Source organism: Pagrus major, chromosome 1 (assembly GCF_040436345.1).
Source record: "Pagrus major chromosome 1, Pma_NU_1.0".
Classification (NCBI taxonomy): domain Eukaryota; kingdom Metazoa; phylum Chordata; class Actinopteri; order Spariformes; family Sparidae; genus Pagrus; species Pagrus major.
In genome coordinates this window covers 16781053-16807554 of record NC_133215.1, presented here as the reverse complement: position 1 = coordinate 16807554, position 26502 = coordinate 16781053, and the positions used below count along the sequence as shown (strand labels likewise).

Genomic DNA, 26502 nt, shown 5'->3' with positions numbered 1-26502 from the left:
ATTTAAGTTGAGCTTGAAAATCTTGCAGCTCATGATGAGAATAGTAAATCATTGAAATAAGTGCTAATGACTCGGATGAGAGAAAAGACGTGCCTTCCTCTCTCAAAAAAAAAAAAAAAAGTTCCTACGAGAAAAAGTCCAGCGTTGCCTTGTCCTCACTGGATAATCAGGTCATAGCATTGTGAGTCATGACATCAGTCATTCATGGATGAATTACACTGTTGTAACACCTGACCAATCAAGGAAGTCTTTGAGCGTCATTCTTTTTGATAGAGAGGTCAGTTGTTTCAGTTCACCGCCTTTTCTCTTTTCTGTCATCACGTCCAATCACCTTGCGTATCCAGGAGCTGAAGGCGGTGACTTTGGTGTAGACGCCAGGGGACTGCTGTGTCCGGCAGGCATGGCCCCAGGACGTGACCCCGTAAACAACCCAACCCCCTCCTGGACGCTCGCACACCAACGGGCCTCCGCTGTCACCACGGCAACTGTCCACACGCCTCTCCGGCTGAATGCTGCCGGCGCAGAGCATGCGGCTTGTGAAGGCGCCGTGGAAATACTGCTGGCAGTGACGACGGGGAAGTAAGGAGAGAGGCGCCTGCTGCAGGGTCTTGGAGTATGAGCGGCCTGAGAAAGAGGGAAAGAGTTTAGAGGTTTGCTTCTTTATTGGTGTCAAAGGTCAGAAGCTGATCAGTTGACTGCCAGAGTAATAGAGGGCGGCAGGGATGACCTATTTTTGTAGGCCAACCCCAAAGTTAGCATCGCCCAGTTCCCCTCGACAAAAAGCTAAAGAGATTTGTCCATTGGATTTTGGCAAACAAAAGTTTATGAAACATGTTTTTCTCAGTGAGATAATCTTAACAAATGAACATCCCCAAGCCTCTTACTACACTATACAAGTTGAAAAGTTTGAGTTAGAGTAGTATGCAAGTAAAATCTGCCTCTAAAGGCGGACTGGTGACTAGATGAGTCCCCGTGTTCAGCATAACAACTACAACTTCTGCAGTCTCATTTAGCCACTTGTTTGCAACCCCCTATTTTAAGACACATTATAGCTTCAAAATTCAAGAGTGGGGTGTTTACTGACTTATTTTATGTGGTAGAACAAAACATAAAAAATGAAAAAAAAAAAAATCAGGCATTTAAACAAGAACCCATTCAAAAAACCCAACGAGGGGACCAGAAGTGCAAAAATGCTAACTTCTTTTCCTGTTTTTTGGACTCATTCCTGCTGAGCTCTTTTGCAGATTGAAAATTTTTTTTTACTATGATTAAATTTACATATGTATATATATATATATTACAGAAATAATATTCGTGTTTCAGCCTTGCTAGCGCCAAATATCTTTCATTCCATCACTTTGGTCCTCTAGCACCACCAGCAGGTTGACATTTTTGGTGCAGAGTAAAGTTTCTTGGATTTACCTGGAGTTTTGTACAGCTCGTTTGTAGCGATGATCCCCTTACCTTTGATCTAGTGCCATCATCAGATCAAATTTCCATTCATCCAAACACTGTTTACATGTTTATGACAAAAAACACGCAAAACCAATGACACTTCCATCAGCCTCAGCTGTACTTTGTGTTAAGCGCCTACTAGTAATAATTAATGAACATGCTAAAATACTAAATAGTAAATGGTAAATGGTAAATGGTAAATGGACTTGCATTTCTACAGCGCTTTTCCAGTCTCCTGACTGCTCAAAGCACTTTGCAACACTTGTCACATTCAACCATTCACACACACATTCCTACTCTGATGGCAGAGGCTGCCATGCGAGGTGCCAACTGCTCATCAGGAGCAATTTGGGGATCAGTATCTTGCTCAAGGACACTTGGACATGCAGCTGGGAGCCGGGGAGCCGTATTGAATACTAAACTGAGATAGTAAACATCATACATTCTGAATATTTACATGCTAGTTTAATACAATTATCATTGCGAGCATGTTAGCATACTGACTTTAGTGCCACAGTGACAGTCCAGCCTCAGAGTGTGTGCATGATTGTCAACAGCTATTCCTTAACCTGTGAACTGTTTTATTTATTTATTTTTACACTATTTTCAAATAGTTTTGACATTTGTGGATGTGACATGCAGTGTTCCTCATGTGAATGACTTGTGCTAAATGTTTTATTCTAAAGTTTGCTTTGCCAGCGGGCAGCAGACTCTCCTTGACTTGACCTCATTTATCACATTCTTATCAAAGACTCTCTGACTTCTTTCAGGCATTAGAGGCCTCTACCAGCTCTAATTTAGAGATTAATCAATTTCAAGGTTTCTGGCAGAGTCTAAGAGAAGCTATTTTCTTCAAATCCATGACGGTTCCAATTACATATCTTTTCTGTGTCTCTTTTGCTATCTCTTATGCTAACTTGACTGTCGGCCTGGGGATGTTCTAGACAGAGATTTATATTTACCCAGTGGCCAAATGTGCGCAGAGCTTCATAACTATCCCCCCATATCCTACCCTCTTCTACTATAGTGGCAGCTTAGGGTGGTATGTGTTTGTGCAAAATGTGTTTGTGTGTGTGTGTGTGTGTGTGTGTGTGTGTGATATCAGTGGCAGACAGCCAAATGCAAACAGCTGTACAAAGCAGACATCTCCCCTTAATGCAAACAGCTTTTCCCGGCATCACACACTCCAAAGAGCCTGAGTGTTGTCATCACACTTAAGTAAACTCATAAAAACACTCTCTCCCGCACACACACACACACATACACAAACATACATGTACACACACATGAGTTCAACCTTATTTAAGGAAGTAATGACACACACATCTTAACAGGGAGGACGTGTTTTTGCATAATTGTGTGCTGTGACCTTCCGTAGCCCTTTGGGACTAAATTGCTTTGATGACATCAGCGTGTAATTTAAAGATCACTAACAGATGTACACAGTCAAGTGTACGGACAGACAAAGCATGAAGTCAAACAAGTTTAATTACCAGAGGAGGATTCTCTACTGTGTTCTCCTCTTTACATTTGCACTTGACCTTCAAAATAGCTTACATATGGAAAGAATTCAAGTGGAAGGAGCGTGGTTACAGCACGTGATTGTTTTGAAGCCGAGTCCAATCGACTAGTCCCAGTGTTTCACGATTTTCTTTTTTCTTTTATTAACTTGCTGTTTCACATTAATGCATTGTTTATTGGCTTTCCACTGCATTTTAACTGTGAAACTGTGAAATTTACTGTGAAATATCTTCTACCTTTAAATTGCTCCGGTAAATATTTTGAATTAAATGTCATGTATTTATCAAAAAATAAAAAATAACATATTTCTATAGAGCCAGATACCAAATTTTAGCCATGATTTTGTAAAACTATTTAATTTAAAAGACTATTACTTTATTAACGTAAAACAACTCATTAATTTTTTTTACAGTAGTACCCTAAACTTAAAGGTCATGCTGTCATGCTTTTCAATTCCTCCACTTGCTTTTTCCCGCCTTTTTTCTTGTTCACCTGTGTTTTATTTGTCGATTGTCCCTGTCTACTTAAGCCCGTGTTTTTCTCGTACTCTTGGTCAGTTAGTCTGCTCTGTTTAAATCCAACATTTGAGGAATGAAATGAACAAGAATTGAATAAAGACGCGATGTCATGCTTTGCACCTCCAGGGCCACCGTCCCTCACCTGTGTCACCCCAGCCGGTGATATGACAGTTGCTGGCTTGTTTGAGCACCCTCTCTTTCTTCATAGGCAGACAGGCGGGAAGAACATGGCGGCTGAATGACACACACTCTCCCGGCATCTGGCCCACCACCCCCGGAGACAGACGAACCAAGGCCAGGTCATAATCGTTGCTGTGGGAGTGGTAGCTCGGGTGGAGGACTATCTGATCTACGGCGTACTCCTCTTCGTATTCCTCGGGGACCAGGGAGTGGTAGTCGCCCACTCTGACTTTATACTGCTTGGTGCTGTTTCCATACCTGCAGAGAGTAATAGAGGGATGGATCGAGAGGCCGTTAAAGAAAGAAGGTGTGTGTGTGTGTGTGTGTGAGCAATCCCACCATGAGCAGTAAAATTATGAGCTCTGGCGGGGGTTACATCAGCATTAGGTCATCTGGAGCTGTAAAAAGTACTACGTAATCAGTTTTAAGTATGGATATGAAAACATTTCTTTATTTCTTTCTTTTCTTCCAACAATCTACTACTTTTACACCCACGTTTAGACTTTTCTTGATTATTTTTAGTTACATTTTGTGTTGTGTTTGTGTTCCCCCTTGAGCACAGTCCTAACCCATCTACATGCTCTTTCCTCTCTCTGCTGTACTCTGCTGTTGGTCTTTCCTCTGCTCATTGTCCTCACATGCTCAGTGTGTATCTTGGGGCTCTGAGATTCATTACAAACTGTGGTTGTCTCACTCATCATTGTGTATTATACTAAGTGAATAAGTGAATCAGTCTGGTTTATGTGCATGCTGCCTCAGTAAAAAGTAAAGTGTTTATTTACAAAGCCAGTCTCGGCAGACTTCCTAGTTGCTTATCCCTCTTATAAACTTTATATATGAAAATCATAATCTTCGTTATCTGGATATGTAGCGATTTGTTGCTCCCATAGTCCGAACTAAACTGGGGAGGAATGCTTAAAGGTTTTCTGTACACATCTACAGATTGTTTAATCTGATTATTTTAGTATGTTTTCTTTTTAATTTCCTTATTCAACACAACATTGTCGTAATGCTTTCGTAAATTCGATCAGTTCAACTAAGACAGGGTTGCACACTTCTTGCTCTTCTTCTAGGGGCTAAACAAATGGAAACTTGGATGGAGAATGAGTTTAGGCAGGAGTGATAACAATAAATCTGTCATTGTGTCTGTGTGTTTATGCTTTAATCCGACTCATCGGTTGATGAAATGAAGTGTTTTGCATGCTTCCCATTTATTCAAAGGAGGATGTTTGGCCTTTTTTGAAATGGAGAGAAAGAGAAGGAAAAAAAAAAGCAGGCTAAGTCACAGACAAAGACAGGACCAAAGGAGAGGGAAGGAAGGAGGGAGGCAGGGAAGAGAAGAGAAGAGGTGAGGAGTGTAAGAAGGAGGCCTGTGGATTGAGCCAATTCTCTGTGTCCAGTTACAACCGGGCGAGTGTTTCCGGAAAGATCTCCTGACCTGGGAATGCCGCGATGTTCCTGGCAGAACTAAGACTCTGCTTACCGCTCATCTACGTATAGTACATATATTTAAACACACAAACATTTGGAGCTCAGACCGACTCACTTGGCACAAGACAACAAAGCTGGATCCTGTGTGAAAGGTGGAATCTCAAAACCAGAATGGAGTGTGAATGTGACACCTCAGTTACCTTTCACACATTGTTGTTGTTGCTAAAAGCAGTTAAAATCTGCTGGAGTTCTGTTACTGCTGGCGAGCCCCCAGCTGTACAGCTACAAGGTATAAATAGGTTTAATATGTTGACAGCATGGGACCACTGACCTGAGGTCAATTTCTATGCACCTACTAATCTGTAATGGTAGTGTAAGGGATAAAGTGACATGACCACGTTAGTTACATTTGGTTGTGGCACCTTAACATGTCATCATCAAATCATCTGTGCGTGTCGGTTGTTTGTTGCTGTGTATGTGTGTGTGTGTGGGCCTGTGTGAGTATCACCCTGTGTTGGTTACCATATATGAAAGGTGACACTGTGAAGTCGGAAGTCCCTATCTTGGTCTGCGTGCTCTGGCTTGTGTGCAGCAAATTGCTTTTGAAAGCTGTCATAGCTGAGGCTAACAGGTCAGTACTCAGTAGTGTCTGACCTTTCCTTGTCTGCTTGCAATATCCATTCTAACAGATATCATACAGCTGAAAATACTTTAGAGACGTCACCTCAAAGTCAAAAATACATATTTTTCCTCTGACCTGTAGTGCTATTAATCCATCTAGATTGTTTTGGTGCGAGTTGCCAAATTTTGGCGATATCAGCCTTCTCTGGAATATAATGGAACTAGATGGCACTCGGCTTGTGGTGCTCAGAACACACACACACAAAAACACATTTGAAATACCCAACAGCAATGTCTCTTTCTGGAAATCAGGACCCTGTTGCTAAAGATACTTGTTGTGAGCATGTAGGATCTTTCCATCAAACCACACCTACCAGCATTCATCCACTCATGTATGAGAAGCTAGATAACTGAGCTAACTGACCTTGCTAACATTTCAGTTCAGCCACGGAGGATGCCGTTGATGTGTACATCCTGTGCTGTCACGAGCTTCTCGTCCATGAGTAAATGCACTTAAAGTCAGTGTTGATAAAGGTGTGGCATAACTGTCGCTGGAACGCTGCAACAGTGATTATTGTGTTTGGAACGCTTATCACTGTCATCAGACCTATTCAGTCATTTAGGTATGAGGGTGTGTTGGCTGTATCGTGTGCCAACCCGCAGCAGGGATATTCAATGAGCTTTAATGATTTATTGTAGCTTATGATACATGAATCATAACCTACAATGAATAATTAAAGCTCATTGAATATCAAAAAGGCATAGCCCGAGGCAGCAGGTGAAGTCAAAAGAGCCTGATGGGCTGGCCACATTGGCTGCTTGTGTAGCACGTGGCGGCTGCATTGCTGAGCTGCTGCGGCTCACTCGCGTGTTTGTGTTGGCGAGTAATTTTGTTTGGATAAAGTCTATCATTTATTTGTCCTACACAAGCTGTGGTATGCTACCACAATCAATCAGTGTCATATTCGAGGCTAATTATTATTTATAGTAGTAGTAACAGTAGTAACAATTCCAACTGTGTGGTTTTAAATGACTTACAATTGTTATTTTGACAGTCAATCTTTAAATCTGCAGTTACTCTGGTGGTTAACTTATCTCAGTGTTTGCATTAATCAGTCCTAAAAATCTTGATTGCTACATCCCGAGTGCTCTTAATTTGTTTCCTGTGTGTCGTTTTAAAGAAGTAGATGGAAGAGTCACATCTCAGAGAACAGGTTCCTGTGTTAGGAGTACAACTCTGGCAGTGGAGAGGCCCCGGGAATGGGTCAAGAAATGGTAGTGGAAAGGATTTAGTGAATGACCACTTCCTCTCTTTAATGTGGAAACATCAGGATTTCTAGTGGTGGAGCTGCTGGAGCCTTTAAAGAGTTCTGGTTTTCCTACCAACCCAAAGCTTGGAACTAATATCTGGTAAGGCAACCAAAAGATAATATGCTTAAAATACAGCCTGACAACCTTACATTCACTGTATAAATATCAAATGCAGACTTTAGGGTTAGTGTTTTCACAACTCTCGATTTTCTCAACTTGTCTCTCTCTGTTTAATTCATTTTATTCTTTTCGCCTCCTCCTCTGCTGTATGCATTAGGTGATGGATTTCATTTCATCTTGGTGGTGCCATATGGAGGCCCCCAGACCGGACAAAGTTAAGATGAGGTGGCTGTCTCCCTGCACCACAGCCAAACCACTGCTGATTACCGCTCACATTGTTGTGGTTCTCCTGCCTCTGTCAGACTTGAATATATTGAGGAAATAAATAAGCTGTGCAGCTCGGTTGAGCTCAAGCTACAGGCCGAGGTGAATGTATTCATAACCACAGCCACATTTCCACGAATAAAGAAAAGACTGCAAAACATGTGCAGAAAAAAATTCAAATGCACAATGTTGAAGGCAGATATGTTGACATCTGTCAGGAGGGCAGCTTTAAAATAGAGGTTACTAAATATTTGCTTATTTTAATTGTGTATTTATTTTGTTACTACATGTTTTGAGAGTGCATTTTAGCATGGTATCAGAGTGTTGCTTGTTTACCCTGCTGTAATTGGAATGTGATAATCAATTGCCCACGAGCAGAATACAACAAGACATTCAACCAATCACTGTCCTGTTTGTCACGCGGTATCCAAACCACCAACACGGCATATCAGATAGACGAGAGACTGTAGGAACAGCAGGTCCCTACACTTGTGGATTCTGATACAAGAAAATGCAGACTGACCAGCGTTGTGAAGGACGCGAGCGAAGACACGTATTATGAGAGGCCCGTAAACAGATAAGTGAAAGAATGTTATTATTTCCTGTCTGGCTGTGTGTCAATTATTCCCTCTCTGTCTGTGGGGTTCGACCACCAAACTTTCCATATAGGCAGTACATTGGACTACTGGACAGAGCTGGATGTGAACATTGGATTTGGGGTCACTATTATAATAGTCAGGCTGTGACATTTGTCACATTTCCCTCGACTGAATTTCCTTGTAATCTCAATGTATTTGCCGTTTAATTTACCCAGACATCATAGTCTGGTTTATCTTCTTTTAATGTATAGTGAATTTATCTATTAATTTTATACCTTGAATATTTTAATTCCATTATTCTATGTAATTCATGTTTTTTTTCAATTTTGTGTCAATACATTTTTTTATATTTTTGCCTCAAATTTACTTTGTGTTTGTGTTGGCCCAGTTTTCATACTGAAACTGCCATATGAGATTACATACGTGTGTGTGTGTGTGTGTGTGTGTGTGTGTGTGTGTGTGTGTGTGTGTGTGTGTGTGTGTGTGTGTGTGTCTGCGTGCTGACCTCTTGAAACAGTGTGCTGAGGTGAGGACCCAGCAGGTGTCAATGAGAGTCGCTCCACACACCAACCTCCCGTCTCCTCGAGATCCTCTCAGTCGAATCGCAGCCTGCCACGGCCAGCCACCCCTATGAACACACACACACACGCGCACACACACACACATACAAAATCAATTCTGAAAGTGCACAAATAACTAAATGCATACACTGACTACATTTACATGCACACTAGTTTTCCATTATTGTTCAGAATATAACAATGTTCCAAATTTAATTCACGTGATGTAAACAGCATATTCTGTTTGGATATTCTGATGAGGCCTAATGACTGATGTAGCATTTTCCAAATAAGACATATGGGATATGCAGATATTATTATTTATATTTATTCTGGTTTTAGGCATGTGGTAGGGGGCTGTGTGTGCACTTTGAGAGGCACGTCTGGGACAGAGATGCAAGCACTTACGGAAAGCCCACATTTCTGATTGGAAAAAGGAAGAAATATGTTTTTGGATATGCACACATATTGCAAAATGTACCATTTCAAGAGCATGCATGGCTGGATGTAAATAGGAATATTAGTGGAGTATTCATTTTCAATAGCCATGTAAACAGCTTAGGAATATTGTCCTTTTCGGAATGAAAACTGAGTCAGTGACACAGATTTCGCTCAAGAACAAACTGAGTCCTATTCCAACAACACTAAAAAGGAATGACTGCAACTTGATTCATAAAAATAGAGTCTGAAACAGATAGCAACAGGGTGACACATATATTAAATTCAAATATGATTTATGTGATTAGTTGAAGGAAACTAATCATTTATGTACCTGGCTGGCAGAATTAGTTTACATGCAGTAATTTTAAGTGTAAACATGCAGGTTATCATCTAAACACACACACACGCACACACGGTCATTACCACAAGACTTGGCTATGTACGCCTGTTTCTCTTTAATGTAAATCATTCTAGATGACACACTCACATTTAATACACATTCTTATTCACTTGCATGCTTCCACTTACCCACCTACTACAGTGTATGTTAATGTTTGGAAGTACACACAGTTGGAGATTTCTTTGCCTATAGCTTCACATCAGCTGTTTTCCATCTAAGACTTGTTGGCTTGAAAATGTGTTCAATATTCTTTATTCTATATGTCTCTGGCAGGCGTTCTCTGTGCTTTCATTAATCCCTCCCGTCCCTTCCAGCTTACCTCAGAGAGTTTTCTCCTCCTATGATTCGGCGCTGGCGAGTGTGTTTGAGCCGCAGACCACAAATTGAGTTGACGGGGTCTGACAGAGACAAAAGAGGAACCATTGGGTGTGTATATATGAGAGTGTGTGGGAGGGTGATGATTGTTTAACCATACATTCAGGCTCAGATGATGCTCTTGTTAAATATTTGGACTGATCGAAAAAATAATAAAGTTTGAAAGGCATCTTTTACCACCACATTGTGCCTGGAACGAAGTAAATTAAATGAATGAGAGATCATTTTCATGGTCTGTGTGTATGTGACGTTAAAATCTTAAAACTTTAAGTACTTTTTCAGAGGATGTAATTTATCATACTGAAGAAACAGAGCAGCCTCCTGCACTGGTCTGACTTTCCGCAGTATGCGCACGAGAGAGATGGAAGTAATAGCATATGTGCAGGTAACAGATAGCATGGTGTGTGTCTGCCCTGATGTTTGACAGACAGGGTGAAGCAATAACATCACTCTCTCTATTTTACCATCTGGAAATATACACACACACTGAAGTCTTTCCTGCTTCCCTCTCAGAATTACCTCCTGACTTCTCTTTAGTCATTTGTTTCTCATTAGTTTTTCAGTGTATATGACATATTGGAAACGTTTGCTAAACACAGTCTCATGCACTCTCAATGCCCACACAGATGCTCTGAATAAATCACAGAGCTCAGAGATATTAAGGAGAAAACAAACCTGACTGACCTTTGACCTCTTTGTAGCTGGGCTGAGATTCACCGTAGTCACAGATGACCCCAGCGTCCTCACTATGGCGACAGTTGTGTGTGCCGGGCGCCTGTTTGATGCAGTCTGCTAATGAACGCTCCTCGCCGCTGCACTTCACATTGTCCACATGGATGGGCCCTGTCCCTTCCCCAAAGTACGCCATCACACGGGCCTTCGCCACCCCACTGGGGAGGATGAGAAGGACACAGAAACATTTCAGTGCCTTGTCTTCTAAATTATATTAAACTGGAAAACCATTACAACTGTCAAAAAAGCAGGCTGACAATAAAGACCAGCAAAAAAACATTCATGTAGCACTTTTTGTGTTTCACAATAAACCAATTTAAAGGAGACCCATCATGCTTTTTCATTTATTTCCTTTCCTTCAGTGTTTTCAGATCTTGAAAGTTAGAAAAGAAAAAAATTTATTAATTAATTCCGTGACTTTGTGACATCACGCTGCGTCACCATGTCATGTATTTGCATAATTAATGCCTAGGGGCTAGTTTGGCATGTAAGAATTGATTTAGCATGGCTGTTCTGTTGTTGTTGACTCAGGTGTGTGTAAGATGACCAATCAGAGCAGACTGGGTATTTGAGAAAGGGAGCCTTTAAGAGACAGGAGCTACAACAGAGCGTTTCAGACAGACGGGGGATACAGTGCTGCTGCACTGGACAGAATGAGAAAACTGGTGTGTTTTTTGAGCATTAAAGCTATTAAAGCCTATATATTATATATATTATATTCTAGTAGTAACCCAAAATAAAATGATGAACCTGAAAATGAGCATAATATGTCTCCTTTAATATCAAAAAGGTGGCATAGCAACAAATCCAAGTGCAACAAAAGCTACAACAAAGAAGTACAAAAAAGAAACACATCAGTTTAGGAAAACAAGGACTTTAAGTATGTCTTGAGAGGGTTTTTAAAAAGATTCAGTTGAATTTTGATGATCTAATAGTAAAGAGGTAAAACTATTCCAAACTTCTGGGGCCCTTCTGAAGTCTTTTTTTAATTTTAAGCCACACTCTGGGAACATCCAGTAGCAGACCTGAGAGGCATTTACTCATACTACGGACACAAGAATTCAAAAATGGACTCAGGGGTTTAACCTAGAGCCTCACAGGTAATAACTAATTCCAAACTCCACTGGTGGACAGTGGAGGGAGGCCAGCACTTGAGAAATGTGCTCTGTGCACTTTGTTTTCGGAGGGCGGACAAGCTGCAGCATTTTGGACCATCTGAAGATGAGCTACAGCTGCTGTCAGCATTTGAAATGTCTGTTTTGTGTAATAATCTTATGAGATTTTGAATGTGTATATGTATAGGCCAGATTTAATTAAACCTTTTTTGTTATGTTTGGTTGTAACATGTCAATTTGCTTTAAAAAAAACTTGTCTTCTTTTTTTTCTTCTGTGGTTTTTGTGTATCATGTTTTACAAGTTGTATTTTACTATGTTGTGATTTTGCACGGCTGCTCCCTTGGCCATGTCTCTCTCCTAAAGGAGACCTTAATCTCAGTGGTACCTCCTGACAAAATAATGGTGATAAAAATAAATAAAATAAAACATACATTTTCCAAATTACACATGTCACGAGCAAAAATTCATAAGTTGCACGACTGGCTGCTACATCTTTCTCTCAGTATATGTCTGTATGAGCATGTAGTTGGTGATGACATGTTAGTATGGATGTTATTGTTTGACATTCTCTGGCTGTGACGCAAACCAGGTCAAAACCCTTCAACCTACAATCTGATAACAACAGTATTTGTATCACGATCTCACCTCTGACTTTAATTAGCAACCAGCTAACACAGAGGCCAGCGGGTTGTGTATGTGTGCCTGTGTAGGCTGTAACTGTGATTTTAATTAAGATCGATAGATAACTGACTGAGAGGATCTCATGTTGCATCCCTGGGGTTGGATGGGTGGCAGGTCTCGCATCCCCTCTCATCTAAAGGGGATCTCAGGTCTCTTATTGAGACATGTAGCACTGTGTCTGTGTCTCCAATAGCTCCCTGAGCGGCATTTAGCATGTATAGGTTGAACTTCCATGTCACTTGGAAGTGAGCCTAGAGACTGACATCAAGCCTGCCTGGTGTGTTTCTGTGGCAACACACAGTAACACAACATCAGTCAAAAACAGAACGTGGTTACTGAATGCTCGGGTTAGAAAGGAAAGCCAAGTGTGTTCTCAGACATCATATTTCATGTAACGTTCTTTTGCTGTAACTGATCTTTTTGGACAACAGTTTATCAATTATTCTTTTTTAGTGGCTCTGTTTTAAACATTGCAAGGGGAAATGAAGAAAAGACACAGCCAAGGTGACTTGGACAAGTCCTCAATCTAAGCAAAACCTAAGCATGGCGACACATTAACAGTCTGACTTTAACCCTCAAAGATCTAGGACTTTAGGGGTGCCTGACTCTCCTGTATTTCCTTATTTTTTTGTATCCTATTCTAGCAGTCAGCATCAAGTGCCTTACATCATTTAATTCAGCAGAACCTTAAGTTGCAGTCTGGCTCATCTTAAATCCCAATTTTATATCTGCTTTGTCTGAGAATGGACGAATTTACCAGAACTATAAGGAAATGCCAGTCAAAAATATGTATTTTGTTTTCTTTTTTTACAATTCTTTTTTACTGTGAACTCAGAAAAGACCTTTTGTGTTTTTATTTAAACGATGTACTTAGATGTTTTAGACTTCCATATAGATTGTTGTCTACGTTTGACCTTTCCTCAGCAAGTTACAGCCATTTATTACGACGAATCAATGCTGCAGGACATGATGGCGTGATCATGTTCACTACAAAGCCCCTGAATGCCCAAACAAGACATGCGATACCACTGAAAGCTAAGAAACCCCACTTTACAACGATTAGCGGTTCGAAAGTTATTGAACATTTTAGAACAATAGCTATTTGTAGCTGTCTAGGGTGTGAATGCATGACCTATGTATCCAGGGTTGAGAAAGGGTTATTTAGGGTTGATTTTTCGTATTTATTGCATTTCAGACAGACGTGTTTAACGCACATGTTCATATGACGATGAAAACACAATTTTGTTTATAAGATATGACAAAAGTTTAAAGCAGTAGTATGAAGTATTGGTACAAATACGATTCAGTCCACATTACAGGCTTTATTTAGACCACTAGTACATTCAATTGTTGGAAAATTATGTTTTTTAGTTTTATGCTTGCAAACATTTCCCTTGTGTGTGTTGTCCAGTTTCATGTAGGTCCCCATTCAGGGTGACTCTGGGTTAAACTGTTATAGTTTGTGTGAAAGTGTGTGTGTGTTTCTGTGTATATTTTATCACCCCCAGAACAACCTCTAACCCTTGGGGGCCTGCTGTGTGTGTAATGACCTTTCACCACACCCTGAGTGAGACAGAATGATGATCCTAACGTGGCTTTTACACGCCTCCAACACGCTTCCTCTCTCTCTCTCACGCTTATGCGCTCCAGATGTGGCTTTCATCTGCACACAGATGTGTCACAGAAAATTGGGTGGCTAAGCGATGAGTCCTCCTCACTGAGGAGTGATGTGAGGGAAAATGAAGAGTTTGTTACGGTACAGTTTTCCCTCGCCATCCCATTGCCATTGTTTTGGAAAGTGGGACAGTGTCTCAGAGGGAAGAGATAACGGGACTCAGAGATGAGGTAGTTTGCTTGGCCGCGACATATATGTCACTGTGAATATGTCATTTGCACAACTGGCCTGCCCTTTAATTGGATGTTTATCTTGGCTTTGTGAAAAGGGCACAGCTAAAACCCCTAATAAAAGCAGCTGGCAGCACAACAGAGGCTCACAAGAAGTGCTCAAAAACTTGACTGCACAAAAAGATAAATTCATGAAATATTTATCATTTTAAATGACTCAAAGCATACTGCACTTTTTCCATTGTAGGTTAGTTTGAAACTGGAGACGAGTGTGATGAGGTGCAAACTGAAAACACAGAAGGGTTGAGAGATGGAGGGATGAAAGACAGACGCAGAAAGTGGCACTGACTGTAACACAGATGCCGAAACCAGAGAAGTGGTGATTGATTTTGCGAACAGAGCAGCCAGTCTGGATTCAGTTAAGTGAGTGTAATGTATAGAGTGATCACATTGCAATGCCACAGCTCACAACTGAGATTTTCCTCAGCATTTTCACCTCTATATCAACATCCTGACCATGACTTTAACAATATGTTGAAGATGAGAAGGGTACAGGGAAAAGGAAGAGAATAAAGAATACTTGCTTTTTCAACACACGCACCCATAGATATGCTGTGATTGATTCATCGAAATATCATCAAAAATCAAAATATTGCAATATGCAAATCACATTTTTTTTAATAAAGGTTAAATGTATATAGCATTAAATGAAGCATTGTGGTGTTACAGAGATTCCCACAGCCTACACATCATATTCTTAGACATGAGGGAACGTGCTTGTTTGTACAGATCACATTATCATCATTTATATGTTTTTTTTCAAACTGGTTCTTTGTCCAACCAATAATTAAAAAATCAAAGACATTTCCTTTACTACAATAAATAACAAAAAAACTGCAACTCTAAATGTTTGACATTTTCTCTTGTAAATGGCTTAAAGAAGTAATTGTTTATAAAAATAGTTGGAAATGAATTTTATTTTGATCGACTCATTGATGATTTACTACTTGCAGTGTTTTTATCATGCTACCCAGAAACAGAGGGCTATCAAGCAGGCTACTGCAGCACACATGCACAGACACACATACCTGTATCCCAACTGTCGGCACACCACCTCAGCATCACGATCAGTCCATCCGTCATCACACACCGTCCCCCATTGACCAGACAGATAGAGCTCCACCCGGCCTTCCCTCAAGCTCTCTCCTCCCACAAGCCTTACAGGCACACCTGAAGAACACACAAACACTTTAGACTGACCAAACAGACTCCCCTTCCTGGCTAAAGTTACCCAAAACCCCTGAGTCTAGAAAAAGACACAACATACATTCCCTGCCAAACCTGATCTTCCAGGCCCACATGTCTAGTGAACAGGGCATGTGCACTCATGTCCCCTACAAAGGAAGTAGCTTGAACACCTGTCTGTTTTCATGCATGCAACCACTTGTGAGCCCAGAAGGGGAAATTGTTAGACTCCCATCACTATGCGAAGATCATTTATTTTCATCCTCTGTTTTTCACACGCTCCCTCTCTTGTTCTGTCTCTCAAATGGTTTTCACTCACGCTGTTAATCAAATCAGTCTGGGCTTTAGGTTAAAACAATCCATCATCGTTTGTCTGCACACAGATGGCCTGACATGCACATACAAACATACACTAGTCTGAATGCCAACCTCTTTTCCATGTGTGGACAGTTTCAGGATCAGTTTACACTTCTGCCAAGTGGACCTCTGTGGCTCTAGTCCCTGCGGTTTGACCCATACTGTTGGTACTAGTCGGCCCTTGTTGGCAGCTTTTTTGGTCTATTGAGGAGGTTGAATCAGGGGCGGAGCCCTTCAGTGAGAGAAATCACTCTGATTGGCTGATCAGCTAAGCGAATCAGTAAAGGGAAAGGGAAAGCCCTTGTTTCTTGATTGGCAGTGGCTATCTTAGCGTGAGTGGTGTGAAAATAGTAGGCCAACATTGCTTCATCCTAACACAGTTTGTATATTTGCAGTTTTCCAGTTTCCCTAATAAAGAGGACGGCCACCTGGTGGTATGGAGAGTTATTTCCTCTGACACAGGCGCAGAACGTACTTGACACAAAACAACAGTCAGTCTTCAGCGCCACTAGGTCTCTGATGTCAGTTTGGTGTCTCTGGGCCCTAAAGCAGCTGCAAGGAACTTTTTTTTTGTTGATTCTGGTGGCTTTTGTGGACAAAAGCGGTATGAGCACAACCACCTCCTGTTGTTAAGATCTTGATCTAGCTAGCGCTGCATATGCATTTGTTTTGGAAGCCAGTGAGAGAAAGATTCAGTTTTTTAAATACTGTCTTTATAACACAGCAGTTTGCAGGATGCATGGCGATGAGGTAATGTATCTATTTGTAGGCTGTGTAAGATTAATAAAGTGATGTGACGATGGTGAAACAAAGTTAGTTTTGTTTAAGTCAAAGTACCGTACATGTAATCCTACAGCTAAAAGATGCGGTAATGCTTGGTAATAGCAATTTTGTTCAGTTGAAGCTTAAGTTCCCTAGTGGGTTATGTCTTCATAATAATGAACCGACAGCAAGATACAGCTCGCAGCGAGGCCAACACATTTTTTATGTTACAAGCCAGTCTTTCTGCTGCCGTCTGGCAATACAGAAGTATCGGCTACTGTACCACCAGACTACAGAGCAGCTTCTTTCCTCACTTTAGCCTAAAATTGTTCCCTGTGACTGTATTGGGTTGAATGACGCGCTGCATTGAAAACACACCATGTGAGTGGGATATAAGAATTGTAGGAGGGGGAGACTGCGACAGAGGGAGATAATTGTGGGAATGTTTACTTCTTAGTTGGTGTTGGCTATTGAGGAAATGCTCATCTGTGTCCTCTCACTTACAAACACAAACACTGCTTCTTTCCCCCTCTCTCAGCACACAAACAAACACATGATATACTGCTACTCTGGCACAACGCTAATGTGACGGTCTCTCACAACAGACAGTGAAAGACAGAGAGGGAGGGAGCGAGGGAGTTCAAAGCACAGCCTGGCTTATCTGCTTTTTCTCCTTTTCCAAAAACAACATAAACCAATCTGCTCGCGGCATGCTGGGGGGGAAGGAGGGATTTAAGCACACACATAAACACTCGAAACAAACGCACACAAACAAACACACGCAAATGCCATGTAGTAATGACATAATTCTTTAGTGGGTGTTTGTAGGGTTAGATTGTCCCTCAGCCTCTTGCCAAACAGCATAAGCTCCCTAAACCCAACTTATCATCACTTACGACATAAAAACCATGATGTATCCTCTCTGTGACATTCACCAGACTTATCAGACCTCATATCTGTTACATTCAACATCAGGTCAGACGGCAGAGACCTGACCAGTTACATACAGTCTGAGGTGAAATCTAAACCCCTGCTGGTTCCATGCAGCTCCTACCCTTCACATCTTTATTGGTGTCTGGAGGCTATAGACATCAGCTTGATTAATGGTGCTACCATTCAACCATTCCTCCCACCAGCAAGTAGCAACACAACTGAATCCTTCTGTCTCTTCTTATAAAAAGGTAAGAAGTGCAGTTCTCTAGTAGGATGATTTTGTGTAATGTGAGCCAACCCACTGGTGCCATGTCGTTGATTGCGCAGGAGGAATAGTGACATGAGGGAGACTTACTTGCAGTCGGCCCGTTTAATCATGATGACTTTACAAGCAGCCCAGTTATTAAGGCAGGACAAGCCGGCTAACAGCTGCGCCTATTAGAGTTAGCAGGACTTACATCATCCTCTATCTGTCTCGAGGAGAATGTCGGCTTTCCTCTTCTAAGTAAGATGAGATCCAATTGGCTGCAGGTTGAGTTTGGCAGAGATGTTAAAAACAGATTTCAGATCAGCTTACACTTCCAGCACCTGATTTTATGAAGTGAAGGGGAATTACATCAGGACTTCCATCATTTGGTTTCCTGTTCTTCAATGCCTATGAAGTATGAAGTCAAGTATTTGTTTTAAACAATTATTGCTGTTAATAACATCAATATGTCTTATTTTCTTAAAATTTTCTTAATTCTCATCCTTATTCTTATTATTACAAAGAGAAGAGTGTTAATATATCATTAAGAGCATTTTGACTGCAGTTTCTGTGCTATGACCAACTCGAGGAACAGACTATAAAACAATAGGCAGAAAGGTTTAAAGCTCGCCCACACATAGCGTGCTAACTAACAAAGCTCCCTCTCTACCCTCTAACACCTCCCACAGGGACAACACCCGGTGTGTTGTTCCAATTAACTCACCTACAGCAGCACTACAGTAACTGCTCTTAGTATTTCCAAGTAACCATCTACATACGCACATACATTATAATCATATGATCATCTAACCACATACATAAACAACATTTTTACAGGTAACATTGAGCCTCTCTCACCCATCCATAGTTTCAATACTATCTGTAACCTTTTAAGTAGGCCTGACAGTAAGATGAGATTCTATCTTACTGGTTGGAAGACTCTCTCCGTGGCGCTCAGGGCTGCAGGCGATGTTAACGTCTTCATGGTGTGTGCAGTCATGACGGAGCCACTCCCTCCTGTTGCACAGCATTAGGCTGGGCTCTTTCCCTGTGCAGCTCACATCATCCAAAAGAATAGGACCTGACCCCACCCCGAAGCGTGGGACTGGGGTGATGTCGAGGCCTTCAGAAAGGAGAGTCTCACCTAATCTGCAACGTAGAAACACACATTTTTTGTTACTTATTAATAAATAATGAGAGTGCATGCACCTGTCTGGGGGTATTAATACTTCATATCACCTGTAACCAAGTTGTCGGCACACCACTTGAGTGTTAGAGTCTGTCCAGCCGTCATCGCACACTGTCCCCCACTGACCACGGTAGAAGACTTCTAAGCGTCCCTCGTGGTTGACTGCACCCCCAACTAACCTGACAGTGCCATCTGGAGAGACAGAGGTAGACAGACACAGGTGGGGGAGGGGTTAAAGAAAAAAAAAAGAAACTTCTTATTGCCTTTCACATTTTAAACACTGCACACTGCAAATTCACTAATTTCTGGCTGCAGTCATGACAAAAAGGCTCTGGGAAATCCAGTTTGGACTTAAAAGCAAGTGCCGAGATTCAGTCCTTAAGACTTCTGCCTTCACATGGTGGTCACCTGGCAACACACAGGCCTCTTTCTCCTCTCCTTGTGTGTCCACACAGAACCTCTCCCACATTGTTTGCTCAGGTTGAGCAGTGGCCAGCCTTCATACTTATAACTCCTAAAAGCTCAGCTAAAGGCGGGAGCTAATGTGAAGAAGGTAGTGTTTTCACCTGGCAACCTTCTCATGCGTGTCTTTGATTGAATGTTTTTTTCTTTAAACCAATTTGCCATGCCTTCTCCGAAAGAAACATTTCACTTGTCACAGCAGGAAAGGCACAAGTGTGACTCAGTGTGCACAGTGCCAAGCTCCAAGCACCAGAAAATGTCAACGGAATGCAGCCATTATCAATCTTATCAGTTATACCAGTGTTAAACAAGTCAAGACTTCCTGGAGGTGTTTACAAACACACTGTATCTGTATATGCAAAATATGTGTGCATTTCTCTCGCATTTCTTGTGAATATATTGATTCCTAATGCTGAAGCAGGTGTTGTGTTACCTGTAAGAGGGTTGCAGGACACTCCTGCATCCTCAGAGTGCAGACAGTTGTGTTCCCCCCAGGCACTTTTTGGACACTGCTCCAGAGTGAGCTCATTGCCTGTGCAACGCACCTCGTCCAGCCACACGCGGTTTGAACCTTTGCCAAAATGGGCCTGGCCCCATGCCTTCGCCACACCGCTACAAAAGAATTAAGAAGGTAAAGAAGAAGAGAGGGTTTGGTTTGTTTTTTTTAATTGGAAACAGATGTCCTGACTGGCCCTGATTTACAGATTTTCAGGTATAGGATACTGTATTTGTTCAATCTGAAATTGACTGGAATAAACTTCTTGCATTTCAAATCAATCTTGGCACGCACATGCGTGCATACATAAACATTACACCAGCTCCAACACCACTGTGGCATACACAAAAAGTGCACACAGGAACATTTGCAGAGAGTGTAGTGTTGCTAAATATGCATATCTCTGCGGTGGTAGAATCCGTGCAGGAACAATGAGGCTGATTCATTATCTGACCCCCAGATGTTCTTTACTGCTCGCTCCTCTCTCTGTGTGTCCGAATGGAAAGAATACTTCTCATACTTTTGGAGACAGAGGAAGATAGACTGCTGGACACCCACATCAACTCATCTCAGCTTCCTACTGTCTCTCTGTCAGGCTTTTTCCTCACTTTCTCATACTCACTATGTGTTTCCTTTGTGCTATTTATGGCTGCGAATGAATATGAACATCAATATCTGTGCGTGTAAATGTGTGGGTGTGTGTGCCCCCTCACCTCAGCCCCAGCTGTCGACACACCACCTCTGCATCACTGTCATCCCATTGGTCGTCACATATTGAACCCCACTGCCCTGCATGGAAGACCTCGATTGTGCCCTCTGACTTTGATTGACCTCCCACCAGCCGTATAGGGAGCGACATTATCGCTGAAATACACACATTCACACGTAGTCTGCTTTAAGAGTCTATGCAGGCTGATATAAAATGCAGGGCTTTTTTTCATTTTAAAGTATATATTGAGGACAATTGTAAAACTTCCCCATTATCAGTGCCTACCTTGCTGCTGGGTGCAGGTGATGGCTGCAACCGTAAAACACTCTCCTCCATTCCAGGTAGTCTTAGGACACTGCAGCAGGTCTGGCTCCTCTCCCTGGCAATGAACTGCTCTCCAGTGGAGCTTGGCTGAACTCGGACGAAACAGGGGAACTGCACGTGCACGTCCTGAGATCCTGGAAGGGGATCAATAAGCAAGCAAGTCTTTTTTACTCATTTGAAATACTGTTCTTTAACCCACAACTTACACACAGTCTTATCTGATGAGAGGCGTCCATTACAACATTTAAAAACATTTCAAGTAGGGATGCACAATATAGATTTTTTTCAGATGATAACGATAACAGATAATGACCTCCCTCAGATGGCCAACACCAATAAGATAACCAGTAATTTCACACAGTTTCACACAGTAAAATATTTGAAAAAGTGAGTTACAATGAACTGAATACATTTTTTAAACAATTCAGGTTATTGCAATTTCTTAATGCATACATTTAAATGAAGAAAAACATGTATTTGCAAGCTACAATCATTTACATAATGTGTTGAGAAACTAAATGAAAATGTATTATTGAGAGCACTGAAATTAAGCGCTGGTGCACCTTCATGAATAAAGTTATACACACCAGTGCAGCCAATGTGAAAAGTTAGTCTGAAGCCTTGACCAAATTTCCCCATGTTGGGCCTATGAATTACATATTGTGCATCCCTAGTTTCAAGAGCAGCGCAACCTAATTGGACACTGCTTTTATCAGATCATTTCTGCTCTGAGCAAAAAAAGTAAAGCGGCCGTTTCAGCCTGGTAGCAGGAACTGTAAGCCATCTGCATGTTCATGATCTGTAATTCCAGGACCAGTACGGTCAGCGGTTTTACACCCAACAGCTTTCAATAAGCGGCCACGTGAAAGTCATCACCAACGATTCCAGCTGACATATGGCTGACATTTGCCCTCTTTCCTTTCCGCTGTGGACTTTTATTGACTCCTGTGTGAATATGCACACACAGGCATGTGTTCATGTCAGCAATGCATGCCAGCACTGGTGTTAGTGTCACCATGTGAAGTGAGTGCACAGAACGTCTCTGTTCTCCAGTGGAGTCAGATGCTTTCTCAAACATCTACAGCCCCAGCTTATGAACACTGTCGATACGTATGATCTGCCTATGGGCCCCCCTCCCCCCCGAGACCCATCAGTGACTCTTCCAGCACAAAAGCCTCTCATAATTTGAGACAATCTGACACAGTTGCATGTGTATGTGAGTGAGAGACAGACAAAGAGGGAGCTGGCAACAAGGTAAATAGCTGAGCACTTAAGGTATTTAAATACCTCTGGGAATGGGGGGGTTGGAATGCAAGGGTCACGCAAGAAAAGACTGTGCAGAGAGCGCATGCATGTGTAAGTCTGAAGCGTCGTGAAATTCTCCAACATTCCCACCAAATTTCCATCACACTCCTGCCATCTGTCAAAACCTCTGACGGCAGCTTCACATAGTGAATTTATCTGACAGATGGTGGTTGTACTTGTTGCACCTGTGTTTGAATGCGTATGTGAGAGGAAGAGGCGAGCAGAGAGTGCATGTCTGAGCGCATGTGTGTGTGTGTCTCACCCCTTGCCCAGCTGTCTGCAAACCACTGCAGCGTCTTCGTCCCCCCACTCGTCGCTACAGACGGACCCCCATACTCCTGCCAGATAGACCTCCACCCTGCCATCGAGCTTGGAGCGGCCTCCTTGCAGACGCACAGAGCCTGGGATGGAAAGACGGTTGGAGAAGAGTTGGATGTAGAATAATACAGCACATACAAAAAGGGGATAAAAGACGATATAAAAAGAGATAAAAGACGTGTCACACCATATCAAAATGTACAAAAGAGGAGGGTGTTAAGAAACAGAAAGAGGCAGCAGGATGAGAGGCAGCTCAATCCAAAGAAGAGGAAGGCTGTATTTGATTTTGTAAAGATGACGGGAAAGCACATGTACAGGCGCACAACTGTCTTATAAATGAACCAGTGAATCTGTCGACATCAAAAACAGCTGCATGTACAAGTTCTCATTGCACTTCAGCTTATGACATAATGTTTCATGTGTGTGTTGTCACCTCTAGTCTACCAGTCAACTAGTCTATAAACAGAAAAGAGATAAAATAGCACACACATTATTAGAAAGGTGACTATTTGCTTTCTAGTTGTCTTTTTATTGTCAAAGCAAGTGTTTTGTTTTTTTTCTTTTCCCCCCCCGAGAACAAAAAGGATTTTTATTTGGTAAATTTTTTCCCTAGTGTACAGAAGTTTCTACTAAAAGACATGTTTATACAGTGTGCGTCCATGTTGTTCATTGTTGAAATACCCTGATTTGTATATCCCTTCTTTGACGGGTGAATGCCTGCCTCTAACTGCCACCAGCATTCAGAATTTAAATCAGAGAGAACATCAAGTGTTTATTTTTTCATGAACCCCAAAGAACCCAAATTTGGCCAGTAGTGGAAAGAGTAGCGAAAATCTGAACATTACTGAAATATTACTGTGTTCCCATTAAAACTACTGGTATTATCAACAGCAGGCGTTTGATCAAAGGGGTTTCTCTTTCTCCAAATCTTCAGTCTAAATTACTCCCACCAGCTGCTCTGTTCTGCTCAGTGGTCTTGGTCACCTCTCCAAAACCTGCGCCTGCTGCAGAGGTTTGTGTTTTTTTGTCCGTATGTCAGAGTTTTCATGGACCCGTCTGTGATCGGATCGCCTTATTGGCAACAAAAAAACATCTGAATGTTTACCACAATTCAAATTGTACTCAGTACTCAATTATGATTTTAAAAGTAACTGAGTAGATTACATTGTGTAATGCATACCCATAAGAAGTAGTGATAAAAGTACCCTCGAAAATGACCTAGTTACAGTAATATGAGTAGTTGTAATTAGTTACTTCTTCCCCTGAATCTGACGTCCCCTCTTCTAATCGTCCAGTCTTCTTTCATAAATGGATCAATGTAAGTCAATTCCATGTATCAATTACCAGAAAATGAATTGCCTCATGCTGTGCCAACTCACTCTAGACTAAAAATACCACAGGCTGCTTGTCTTGTGCCAGATGGAAATCACACACTCTATTCCTTTCACCACTCTCTCTCTCTCTCTCTCTCTCTCTCTCTCTCTCTTTTACTTCTCTACCTTTCATCAGAGGTGTAGGACCCACTTTGTCTTCAGTGTTGAATTTAGCAACACTCAAGGCTCAAGCCTGTGTACTTGATACAGCTCCTGATAATGTGATGTCCCCAACCATTTTTATGCGAGCGGAGAGATTTTATTTAGCCTGCTCACTTTACTCTGGCGATCCCTTGGTCTGCGTTACTGCCAAATGCACCTTATAAGCAAATACCTGAGCACTCATTACAGCACAAATGTGCTTAGACTTGCCATCTGCATACACTGTAGTCACACCTGGGATAAAGTAAAGGTGTGTCCTGTCCAATTATGTAGCCTACCTCAGCGTGGGCTTCTTGAGTTTAAGCACAACAGGAGCTGGGAAATAGTTTACACAGTTGCAAACACTGCACCTCATACAAATCAATTCAGCATAATATGCACAGAGACAGTGTCTAGTTCATATCTCCACAGATTTTAGATGATGGGTCCCTATGCTGTGTGTCTGTGGGCCTGCGTGTTTACCTTGTTTACAGTCGCAGTAGCCCCAGTCCAGTCTGCCACTGTGGCTCCTGAAAAAGCACCAGGGTCGGATCCTGCCGTCCGGGTTGCGGCAGTGGTTGTGCTCTCCTATCCCTTTGCCCGGGTAGCGCTCCTTGAAGCCGGACACTTCGGTCCAGTTCATGCATCGGGCGCCGGACTCGGTGACGTCTATCGCTCCCCGGTAGAATCCGTCTCTCCCGCGGCTCTGGACGCAGTCGGTGAAGGGCAGGATGAATGAAGGGACGCTGCTGGCACGGGAGAAGCCGCGATCCGCAGCCAAGAGCGCGGCTGTGAGAGCAAGAAACGCCGCATTCATGTTAGGTCTGTGGTTGTGGGCAGCTTGAAGACGGTCGCTTCTGTCTGCTATCATCAGCTGAGGAGAGGGTTTGCAGTCAGCCTCATCGCCCTGCCGTGGGACGAGAGTGAGGACCGGCAGAGGAAAAACGACGCGGATCAATGAAACTCCTATTTACGTGGGCTAATGGGCAGACAGCCCCCCAACGAAAATCACACAACATGTTTGTAATTTCCTCCCCAACTTGCAATATTATACAATTTAAAGTCAAAGTGGTAATTATATATAGCCTATCGAATCAAAATATATTTATGGCAGCTGTAGAGCAGATTCAAGGGGAACACAAGCAGAATAATGTGATCACCACTGCCTTTATAATCCCACAACATGGTCATCTGTTTAGGGCTCCCAAAATGTTGATGAAAAGATGAAAATTTGGGGTTTTGTTTCCGGACGGTATGATTTCTGATTGTCCTTCAACACTATCTTCATTATTTTATTATTATTATTATTATTATTATTATTATTATTATTATTATGATAACATTACCCATAGACTTGGATCAGTAATCAGGTATGCAGGTGTTTGGCGCTTATTAAGAGAGGAAGTGTGGGAATCTTCCATGTGGAGCCGCATCAGTGAAACATCACTGGGACGCGTCCAGTTTTGACGCAGTACAGTAAAGTGCACTCGCTCTCTCCATGTCTTAAACTAAACTAACTGAGATGCTTTATGGGAGATTATGAGCACTGTCTCTGGGAGTGTGTGTGTGTGTGTGTGTGAGAGAGAGAGAGAGAGAGAGCGCCTCTAGTGCCTAAATGATCTGATTGGAGGAACTGTCTTCATTTGTCTCTGACATGATTCGTGTCATTATTTATGGGTAAATGTTATAATCACTGTAGTAAATGGAGAATTTGTGAGTTGGTTCATAAATGATTTTAAACAGTAGTTTCCCATCACTGAAACAAATGAACTGTAGCAACATCACAAGAAAAGATAGGCTAAGTGTTGGTGTATCTCCTTTCTGGCTGTTTATTTGTGGTGTCTTAACTCCGCCTAGTGATGAAGATGAAGCCTGCTCTTTGCATGTTTATATTAATTTTCATATAAACCTCCCTTATTTTATTTATCTTTATCTTCATCTAGGTTGATTATAGTTTACTCTGTTTTATATATATTTGTGTGTATATATATATATCCTCTACGAGATATAATATGTTTTGTATTTTCTAAAATATTCAATTAAAAAGAACCAAAAAACAAAAAAAGCGTCCTGTCTGGTGACGTCATCCGCTAGCGACCACTCAATCACAAAAATGTGGACTCGGCGTACGCCGCAAGTCGCCTCGGTGGGCGGAGTCAGCCCCTGATTATAACCCGCACCGTTTGCCGCTTGACCCGCTCCCATCGCAGATGCGACCCCCTCTCAGATAGTGTTCACTTTTAAAAGACGTAGAAAAGACAACAACCACTGAGCAGTCGCAGTTTTGCGGCTACGTCCAGTCTGTAAACACAGCCCGAGCGCCCCGGTATAAATAACAAGTGCACCCGTTGTGCTTCCTTTTTAACGGACTATACAGATAGTTGGTTACTGTTATGGCCAGCTGTAGTCACATTAATACAGTTTGGGTGTAACGACAGCAACAACAACACAATGGGTATTTAATAGTTAAT

General features: G+C 41.9%; 1 protein-coding gene across 1 annotated transcript; it reads right to left on the bottom strand.

Annotated features, from left to right (window-relative positions):
* Positions 1–292: 292 nt before the first annotated feature.
* On the bottom strand, positions 293–24848 carry prss12 (serine protease 12). The gene is made up of 13 exons (XM_073464691.1): positions 24515–24848; positions 22462–22600; positions 20856–21028; positions 20575–20725; positions 19799–19977; positions 18954–19095; positions 18643–18863; positions 15259–15400; positions 10481–10686; positions 9741–9819; positions 8526–8648; positions 3637–3932; positions 293–624 (listed from the first exon to the last, which is right to left on the bottom strand). Exons 1-13 carry the CDS (start codon positions 24846–24848, stop codon positions 293–295), a joined length of 2517 nt encoding a protein of 838 aa, XP_073320792.1.
* Between the last annotated feature and the right edge of the window lie 1654 nt (positions 24849–26502).